The sequence below is a fragment of the Echinops telfairi genome, unplaced genomic scaffold (assembly GCF_000313985.2).
Source record: "Echinops telfairi isolate 266 unplaced genomic scaffold, ASM31398v2 ScPeMD7_18;HRSCAF=68, whole genome shotgun sequence".
Lineage (NCBI taxonomy): Eukaryota > Metazoa > Chordata > Mammalia > Afrosoricida > Tenrecidae > Echinops > Echinops telfairi.
This window is the reverse complement of record NW_022103915.1, coordinates 29,768,611-29,778,743: the sequence shown is the minus strand read 5'-3', so window position 1 is coordinate 29,778,743 and position 10,133 is coordinate 29,768,611. Positions and strand designations below refer to the sequence as shown.

The following is a 10,133-nucleotide window of genomic DNA, read 5'->3' as shown; positions in this document are numbered from 1 at the left end:
TCTGAGGAGCAATGAATAGGGGGAGGGCTGCGTGCCGGGGTAGTCCTTGGTGGTGCAAATATCACTGAGAGCATGGTGACTGGCCAGAAGGCTGGGAGTTCAAACCCACCCAGAGGCGCCTTGGGAGACGGCTTGGTGACCTGCTTTGGAAAGGTCCAGAAGACCCCACGGAGTTCTGTTCCGCACACACGAGGGAGTGGGGTGGGACTGACATGGCGAACAACAGCTGACAATCAACTCCTAAAAGCCCACCCTGCTTTCTCATTTTGAATGCCTGGACCTCACCTGGGCTCACCGTCTAGTACCTGCTCAGAGTGCTCCATCAGCGCCTCTCTCAGAACCCCCCTGTGGCATCCCTGGGAGACCTGGATTATAAACCAGGGTTTGTGATGGTGTTGGGCTACTCTCTGGAGGTGCTGTGGAGTCCTGGATCTGGGAACTTAGGTGGTGTGATTTGGGAAGCAGAGCCTGGGCCAAGGGTAGTTCTCTTTTACAGAGAAGTCTTGCCCAAGGACTGGTGCATGTCCCTGATGCCGTCATCTGGACCAGGCTTGGCAAACTGTGGCTCAGGAGCCATTTGCAGCTCTCTCGGTACAGACACGTGGCTCGGAAGTAAAATGGAAATACTTCAAAGGAGGTGATTCAGACCACGGGGACTTCCTTGGTTTGTAAAAATATATTTATGGCTCTAGAATGATTTTTTTAAAAATTGTTGTGAGGGACAGGATTGGCTCTTCTGTCTCAAAAGTTTGCTGATCCCTGATCTGGACCATGGATGGCACAGGAGACTCAGCCCACACGAGGGAAATCCCAGCCCACTCTTAAGCTTTACTGGAAAGTGCCCTTGGCCAATCCCACCCTGAGAGCCGAAGCTGCTTCGAGAGGTGAGAGAAGTGGCAAAGGCGAACCAATGACTGAGCCCGGGAGCCCTGGTGGCCTAGTGGTTATTCTTTGGACAGCTAACCACAATATCAGCAGTTCAACACCACCAGGTGCTCCTTGGGAGAAAGATGAGGTTTTCTACTCCTGTAAAAAGCTACAGTCTCAGAAAGCCACAGGCACAGTTCTACCCAGTCCTTTTGGGTCACTTTGAATCAGAATCAACACAGTGGCCATGGGTCTGATTGTGAATGCAGGATAACCCCCGAGAGTGGGAACTATTGCATATCCAGCCCTCTCGCTGCCCTCTCCCAGCAGTCATCTTCATCGAATATCCCAAAGCAGTGGTTCTCAGCCTGTGGGTCGCGACCCCTTTGGGGGTTGAACGACCCTTTCACAGGGGTCACCCAATTCATCACAGTAGCACAATGACAGTGATGAAGTAGCAACGAAAATGATTTTATGGTTGGGGGTCAGCACCACACGAGGAACTGTATGAAAGGGTCAGGAAGGTTGAGAAGCACTGGTCTAAATGGAAAGGGGCTCGTCCCTCTCGAGCAGTGCAAGCTGACCTCCTGTCCTGCCTCGCAGGCTGTTTGGTGCTACTCAAGGGCTTCTGTAACTTCTCCTGGGAATAACAGGGCGGGCGAGTCCCAGGAGCAGCTGCCAATGTGAGCCCTGTGCTGTCCTCATGCAGCCGCTGCCCAGGCCTCAGCTCCTCGGGGCATTCCGCAGGGCTGCCCTGCTTGGGTGCCCCCCCCCCCACCCCGCTGGCTGACCTGAGGGAGCCAGGTCTAGGGTGTGAACCAGGGCACAGAGGCTCACCCTCCCGATGAGGGGGGATCAGTTAGGGGCAGGAGAGTGGTGGGGAAGTGTCACGTTTGAATACAATGTTTATTTTTCCAGACCCTTAAAGTGTATTCAAGCGTTTACCAAATCCACTGTTTTATGTTAAGATCGCAATTTGCGGTTTCTTTGTAATGCCAGATGTTTTAAGGTAATAAAAGACACTCAGAGTGGTCAGCCTTGTCATTTCTGGGTCAGAGACGGTGCTGCGCAGTCCACAGGGCCATCAGCCATTTCTCAGGGCTGGGGGGAGGGCTGGAGAGGAGGGGGTCAGGGCTAGAAGAGGAGCTCCCTCCACATCTCCCATTGAGGAGGGTGTCTGTTGACATAGCAGGGATTCCCAAACTGATTTGGCCTAGTGTCCCTTTTCAGGGGGAAAAAATTACTCAGTGAGATAGGTAAAGTATATTGTGCTAACCTGGCTGATAAACACATGTGGGGTTACTTGAAGGGCAGAGGGATAAATGGCTCAGAGCCTCACCTTTCTAGTTCTCGGGTCTCTTGCATTGTGATGGTTGGATCAGGGTGCAGCTGCCTTAGCCAGTTCCCTGCTTCAGCTGGCAAGGCTTACTTCCTGCAAGACATCCCTGAGGAGAACCCACATGGACCTACCCCGATGCAGCCCTGGGTGCTGGAGCAGTCGTGTGGAGACCCCTGCCAGCACAGAGATGCTTACATGTTCACTGATTTGGCTTTCTTCCTGCAGTCGGCGTCATAGTGTGTTTTTTGTGAGATAGAGGAGGACTTTGTGGATTGGTGATAGACATCTGGGTTAGTGTTAAGACTTGTGGGCAGCACTGGATTGGGATGTTTTCTTGATGTGCACTTAACCTTTATATAAAACTCTTACACATGAGTTTCTGTGAATTTTTCTCTAAAGTACCCAGACCGACACACTCAGCTCCCTCCGCCCCTGCCCAGCAATGAAAGCTCTTGCCCTCCAGCCCCTAATCCAGGATAAAGCGTGGGTATCTAAGGCATGATGCTTGGTAAAGCGTAAGGGCAGCACAAACAAGGAAGACCCTCAAGGTGATGAGTTGATGACGGGCTCAAATGTAACAACTTTGAGGACGGCGCAGGCCCAGGGGGTATTTCGTTGTTGCACGTAAGGCCGCCACGAGTAGGAAGTCTCGTGGTGGCACCCAACAACGTCTGGGTTTGCCGTCCCCCTGGATTGTTCTGGGAGTCCTGGTGGCAGAGTGGTTATGCGTTGGACCGCTTACCCCAGAGTCAGCAGTTTGAAACCACCAGCTGCTCTTGAGGGAGAAAACCAGAACCAAGCTGACAAACAGATTCACTGCTGTCAAGTCAGCGCTGACTCATAGCGCCCCCCAGTGGCTTTCCAAGAGTGTAACGGCTGACGGGAGCAGAGCCCAGTCTTTCTCCTGTGGAGCTGCTGGTGGTCTCCACTGCCCACCAGGCGGTTGGCAGCTTAATGTGTGACCACTAGGGCTCCTCCCGAGGGAGGGAAATGGGGCTTACTACCCCATGAAGGGCTGCAGTTTGGGAAACTCACAGGGGCAGATCTACCCCGTCCTGCAGGCTCCCTGGCTTGATGGCAGTGAGTTTGGTATTTGCATGTGGTTGGTTCCAGCGTGCTTCAGGAGACACTGACACAGAGGTGACCAGCCTGGTGGGTGATGTGTTTAGAGACAAGTCTCTGGAAGCCAGTCTGCCCAGCAGTGAGCTGCATCTCGGTGCCCTCACCGTGTGGCCCCGGTGCTCTCCGCACCGCACACGCTGATGGCGGCCAGCGGACCGCAGAGCAGAGAGCACACTGGTGCTCCTGGCTCTGCGTCAAAGGTGGACTGAAGTGTTTGTTTTTCAATCACACCAGCCACGCAGGGCTGGGTCTGGCCAAAGTCCCACGGCATAAGCTGAGCTGCGTTCTCTGCTGGCTCGTCCTCCCTCCCTACCCCCTCGCACCTGACTACTTGGGTGTCACTTGGCTGTGATGCTGTTTTCCTCCCCAGAGAGCGGCACTATGCCTCTAGCCAGCTGGCACCCTGTCTGTCAGCAGGTCTTAGCTAGAGAGATATCAGTGATCCTTCTAATTTAAGTCATCTGGGCTGGGAGCCAAGCCTGGACTGTGAAGCCAGATAAACACTTCAAGTGTCTGCTCCATATTTTACCCACCTTTCCCTTGGGGATCCTGCCGTGACTTCTCTGCAGTCATGATTCTGACACATGCCTTCAATTCTATGGCTTCATGGACTTGGTGGCTTCCGGCGGCACTAAAAGGTTGACTCAGATCACTGCTATTCTGATTGCTGCCTTACAATGGAGGGGGAAACAGTTCAAGCCACTGAGCTCTTTCCCTGATGGGATCCCTGGTGGCATAGTGGTGACTCGGGGGCTAGGGGTCGGCTGCTGCTAACCACTAGGTCAGCAGTTCAAAGCCATGAGCTGCCCCTTGGGAGAAAGGCGAGGCTTTCTACTCCTGTAAAGTTTTAGACACCTACAGGGGCAGTTCTACCCTGCCCTGTAGGGTCGCTGTGAGTCAGCATCGAGCCCCTGGCAGTGAGAGAGCTGTTTCCCTAGATGTAGTGTGGTGGGGTGCCACAGTTGGCATTGGCCCGAGGGCAGGGAGTTGTTGGATCTTGAGTGTGGTGGGGCTGAGGCCTAGAATTCCTGCATTCACTTCAGCTCCAGAGGGGAAGCCGGTTTGAGGAGGTGGACAGAAATGGCCATGTCTGGCAGTGTCTTGTGGGCTCTTGAGCAGAGGCTCAGCCGCCTGGCAGGATCGCAGGGGAACTGGCTTAGCAAGCTGAGCAAGCCCCAGCTCTGGGACACACAGCTGTTGCCTCATCCTGCTGGGCCCTGCCCTCGGCTTTCTTAGGAATCCCTTTCCCAGCTGTTGCGCCCTGAGTGCAGAGGCGGGGGGAGAAGGGAGGGCAGATGGGATGAATGGGAAGGAGCTGAGCGCATACCGATGACGGGCTGAAGGCAGGTGTCCTCGTCCGTCAGGCCAAGTGGAAACAGCCGAGGTTCCCCAAGAGCTCAAGGAGGCAGGGCAGTTCTCCTCTTAGGGGAGGCCAAAGTAAAAGGGCTGAGCCCAGGGCTTTTCTCTTCATTACAAAATTTATTACACAGACAGCTGACCAGAAGGTCTAAAAACAGTCTTCTGACCCCGGGGCCCCGGGAGGAGAGCCGTGGGACTGCTGCCTGGCGAGAGGAAGGCTGTCCCCCAGCGGATGCAGCGTTCAGGTCCAGGTCCAGCAGCGTCGCATTCCTCAGTTCATGTGTCCCCGCCACGCAAGCTGAATCGAGGGACAGAAATAAGAGGGAAAAGGCCAAAGGCAAAGGATGGGGGGGACGACACCGTGCAGGCAGTGCCCTGGCGCAGAGCTATACTGCTCACTTTACACCCTGTGAACAAACACGCCGTACACTTTTGGGGAGTGGATGGCATAGGAAAGGGAGCCCCAGTGGCAATGACTGTGGGTGAGGAGCTAGGCTGTGAACTGCAAAGCCAGCCGCGTGAACCGACCAGCCGCTCTGGGGGTGAAGGAGGCAGTCTGCTCCCCTCAAGCTGGACACCCACCCACAGGAGCAGCTCTACTCTGTCCTATCGCATCACTATGGGTTGGAAATGACTCAATGGCGATGGGTTATAGCTTTAAAAAAATGTTTTTTAAATGTACAAAAATGAACCCAACAATCTAAAAAAAGGCTAGAAGTGGACCAGAGGCCTAATGAGGGGTCAGAAAGGAAGGAAAGAGCAGCGAATGGCGGAGGGAGAGGCTGCCTTCGGTGGAAGACGCTGGCATCTCGGCAGCGTAAGTGTTGGCTTCAATTCCTTTTCTTCTGTCTTGAAACCGGCTCTGCGTCCAGGTACCACAGCCCAACCAGCATCCCGAGGAGGGAGGAGCCTGAAGCAGAGTGAGCGGTGAGCAGTTGCCATGGACACGGCACTTTCCTCCCGGTTTCTGGTCCGGCCCCTCTCAACCCCAGGCCTCCTGTGCAGGGAAGGGTGCTTACTTGCCACCATCAGCGGTGCCAGGACGCCAATCGTGGGGGCCGCTGTCCCAAACACAAACAGCTCGGAGAGGAAGTGGCCCAGGGCCAGGAGGAAGGTCCAGAGCGTGATGTGGTAGAGCCTACGCAAGAGCAGACTTAGTGAAATGTCAACGGCTGGCAGTGCCAACCCCCTCAGAGGTGCCTCGGAAGACAGGTGTGACCCACTGCTTCTGAAAGGCCCCGCCCCGCCTGAAGCATCCCGTGGTAAGTTCTCCTGTGCATGTGAGGGGGTCCTCGGGGGCTGGAATGGACTAAAGCCAACAGTAACGAGGGGGCACACAGAAAAGCTCAGTGGGCTGAGAAGAGAGGATGGGGGCCGGCATCCGAGGAGGTGGGAGAAGCCCAGCTACAGCATAGCTGAGGCGTGCCACTCAGGCCGCGTGAGCAAAAGTGAGTCCGCCACGCTCACACGCTGGCCTTCCACAGCGAGGGCACTGTGGGCAAAGCTGACTTGGCCAGGGCATGGCTCTGGGCTTCTCAGTCTCGTGGAAGGATGCCACAGGACGAAGGCCTGAACGGGATGGGCAGCAAGGACCCCGGGGGCTTTGAGATGCTCCTGCCACACTGGCCCGATACTCAGTGCCACCAACTGGGAAGGGGGCAGACACAGGACTTAGAGAACACCCTCCTCGTGGGAAGAGAGCGTGGCCCTCCCGCTGTTCGCCAGGTAGAAGAGATGGACACCTTTTCATCATGACATCCCTAAGATCACGAAACACTGACAACATACAGAATGACAGAGAACATCACGAACCTCGACGCAGCCCACACTCAGCTCTGCCACTTCTTAACATGTTGATTTTCTTCAGAGAAATGAAATGCGACAGGCAACAGCTAGTGTGCCCTGTGTATCCCGTCCTGACCTGAACTGAACTGATCTTCCTCCCTCCCTCCCCGCTCCCTCCTCAGAGGCAGCCGGCACCCCAAGTGTGATGTTTGGCATTCCTGCGTGTGCTTCCAAGAAGCCTGGTGGCCCAGGGGTTGGGTGCTCGGTTGCTAATCAAACGGTTGGTGGCTGGAACCCACCACAGTCCCCAGAAGCAAAATGTGGCACTCGACTTCAGGAACCATCGCCGCCTTTGGAACCCTCTGGGGTGGCCAGCTGTTGGAACCGACGGGATGGCCACAGGTCAGGTCAGGTCCATGTATTCCTGCCCTTAGTAGATCTGTACGCCTGGGTGTTGACTTTGAGCCTTTGGCAGGGAGGGAATGGGATCAGAGTGCACAGGTCAAAGTCCTAGGGGAGTCGAGTGATCAGCTCGCTTGGGAGGGGGAACACAGGGATGGGCAGCAGAGGTACCGGGAGGTCTGGGTCATCTTTGCCCACTCCAATAGCACAGCGAATCCACGATACAGTCCTCACACCGAGCTACCACCTTCCACCAGGGCAAACCCAAGCTCAAACCCAACCCAACCCAACCCAACCCACAGCTGCCAAGGCAATTCTGACTCACAGCGACCCCACGGCACAGAGGGCAGCTTCTCCCTGGGTTTACGACATCTGTGCTTGGGCCGACAGCCTCCTTTCTCCCTCAGAGTAGCTGGTGAGTCTGAACCGCGGACCTTGTGGTGAACAGTCCCGTGTGTAACACCGTATGCCACAGGTCTGCACCCACCACGGCAAAGCTCTTTAAAGTGCTCCCGGACTCCCTGCTCTTCTCCCTCTCAGTCTCCCCGAGGCACGGCACAGACGTGGCTCTTTATTTTACAGACGAAGAAGGGGTAGGTGCTGGGCAAGTCGACAACCAGCTTGTCGCCACAACTCGCAACTGACAGACTGGCCTCGGGGCCGAACCCATTTCCTTGTTTTTATTCTCGGTCCCAGGCTGTTTCCCCTAGACCATACTGCTTCCAAAAATACACGTCAATCTAGGACAAATAAGCCACAGTTTCCAGTTCAAAGGGGAAAAAAAAAAATCACCACACATTTTAAAATACAGTTGGAGAGACCTCGGACCAATGGCGCTGCTTTAAATCCCACTGGAGGCCGTTGGCCTCAGCTTCAATTAATTAGGTCTCCTCCCTGGCACGCAGAACGACATAACCCGGAGTGGCAATCACGGCTTCCCTCCCAGGGCTGTCAGTAGCTGCTATCGAGCCCACCCCAACTCATGGGGGCCCTATAGGAACGGGTAGGGCTGCCCTTGTGGGTTTCGGAGGCTGTCAACTCTTTACTGGAGGAGAAAGCCTTGTGGAGCAGCTGGTGGTTTTGAACTGCTGACCTTGCAGTTAGCAGCCCAAAGTGTAACCGCTATGCCACCAGGGCCCCCCAGGACGATGAAAACCCAACCCCAACCCGCTGTCATCGAGTGAAATTCTGACTCACAGGGTGCCACCCTCTGGGGCAGGGCAGAACTACCCCTGTGGGTTTCCTGAGATGGTAACTCCATGGAAGCAGACAGCCTCATAATGCTGACTGTGGAGAAGCTTGAGCCCCACCCAGTGGCCAGAACCGGTATCTAGACCAGTACAGTACCTAGACCTGGAGGAGCCCTGCCGGGCCATCCTTGAAGTCAGAAATTCAACCCCCACCAGCTATTCCTCGGGGTGGGGGTGAATGAGTCTGTCTGCTCTTGGGAAGCAGACAGCCTCGGAAACCCTATTTCGGGTGGGTCGCGAGGAGCTGGGATTGGCTTGATGGCAGAGGTTTGGCTCCTCAAAGGGGAGAAGTCAGGAGTCCGGGCTTCTCTTTCATCTTCAATTATGGACTTGACTGGGACCCCTGCCTTTCCATGGAGCCTGGTTTCCATGCATTCCTGCTTCCTAAGGAGGAATGTGAGAAAATGAGGTGTGTGTCTGGTCTGTTGCTCTAAAAAGAGCAGTCGTCCCCGAGTGTCATCAGTGGGGGACTGACTCTAGCCACCCCCAAGGGCAAACTCTGGGAGTGCTCGGCCCTTTGTGTAAATGGTGTTGTATTTGCTTATCATCCGCACACATCTTGCAACCCGCTGTCCTGGAGGCCACTCCCAGGAACAAGCTCACTGCTATCAAGTCGACGTCCACTCAGCGGCCCTGCGGGCAGGGGAGAACTGGCCACTGTGGGTTTCCGAGAAAGGAACTCTTTATGGGAGGAGAAAGCTACATCGTTCTCCTGTGGAGCGGCTGGTGGTTTTGAACTGCTGACCTACGCCAGCACGCCCCCGGAGCTCCTTTACCATGGGTTCCAGCAGCAGACAGCCTCGTCTTTCTTTCAATAGGTGGCTGGTGGGCTTGAACCCTCCAGTGCACTTCAAATCAGCTCCAGGTCTCTTGTCATCTCTGGTACAATGTAAACGCTCTTCAAATAGCTCTTAGCCTTTGAGGGGTTACGCTGACCAATGAATGCCCCCCCCCGCCCCCAACCTGTGTGGATGTGGAACTGGTGGATTCAGGGGGCTAGTTTAGTTGAACAAAGGCTGGCTCTGTAACAAGTGGTGGAAGAGGGCACTGCAGGCTATTGGGCATGATGATACTCCTGCTACATCCATTCCACATCTGGCCTTGCTTTAGGGAAGATCCGCTCGGCCTATTATGCCTCTGAGGCTTCGAACCTATCAACTTTCGATGTCCCACATCCTGGGCTAATCTTCAAAATGATTATTGGGTCCCCAAAGGCAATGGGCCTGCCTGGCCCCCCTTCCCTACGTACGTACGTCCTATTGTGGATGTCGATGGCACAGAGGCAGCGGATCACGGACGAGAGCAGGGTCCAGATCCCAAAGGTCCGAGCTTGGAGGCCGTTCACTGTGCAGCAGAAACAAACAAGGGTGTTGGCAAGGAGTGGGGGCTCCCCCCAGGCGCCTCTTAATTCACTAGTGGTCCAGCACGGAGGAGCTGAGCCTGAACTCCCTTGCAGCTAGGAAGCACACGGGGGCTTCAGCAAGTTCGAGCCAAACATTCCATTATCTTTAACACCTTTTCTCAGACTTTTTGAAGCTCCCTCGCACATGGGGACTAGAAGGCATTCCAGAGTGAGCAGTGCTCGGCTCCCCTTCAAATGCCTGCCATTAGCCAAGAGCTCTGGGTGTAGAAACCCAGCAAAGAGCCCACTTAGACAGGAGTCCTGCACTTCATAGGCTTTCCCCCTACAGCTGGGAGCCAGCCTGGTTTGGGGGTACCCCAGGAGTTTTCCTTCAGGACAGGTGTGGTACAGAGGTGGGTCTGTCAATACAAGATGCTCAGGAGGCTGAGCTGTTGAACGCTGACTCTAGAGAGAAATCGGAGATAGTGGGGCCAATCTAGAGGCCCACCGCTGGCCCTTCTGAGACCTAAGACTCCTGACTCTAGGTCTATCTCATTTGAACAGAAACCAAAGCAGACTGTTTCTGATGCACATGGTAGTGACAACGAAGCACCGCTGTTGTTTTTGGTGTCTTGCCTGGGATAACCTGATCTTGGTGGGTTGGTTC

At 55.0% G+C, this 10,133-nt stretch overlaps 1 protein-coding gene across 3 annotated transcripts in view; it reads right to left on the bottom strand.

The window, feature by feature from the left end:
* Positions 1–5,316: 5,316 nt before the first annotated feature.
* ERG28 (ergosterol biosynthesis 28 homolog) overlaps positions 5,317–10,133 on the bottom strand; it is a 10,996-nt gene continuing 6,179 nt past the window's right edge. For 2 of the 3 annotated variants that reach the window (XM_045287915.1, XM_045287914.1), the window contains exons 3-5: positions 9,378–9,468; positions 8,222–8,508; positions 5,742–5,825 (exon numbers count right to left, since the gene is read on the bottom strand). In XM_045287915.1, coding sequence (XP_045143850.1) covers positions 8,259–8,508; positions 9,378–9,468 — 341 coding nt within the window. In that variant the 3' untranslated portion in view covers positions 5,742–5,825; positions 8,222–8,258. Of the gene's footprint in view, positions 5,598–5,706; positions 5,826–8,221; positions 8,509–9,377; positions 9,469–10,133 lie in introns of those variants that run through there. The other variant, XM_045287916.1, reaches the window with a different exon arrangement.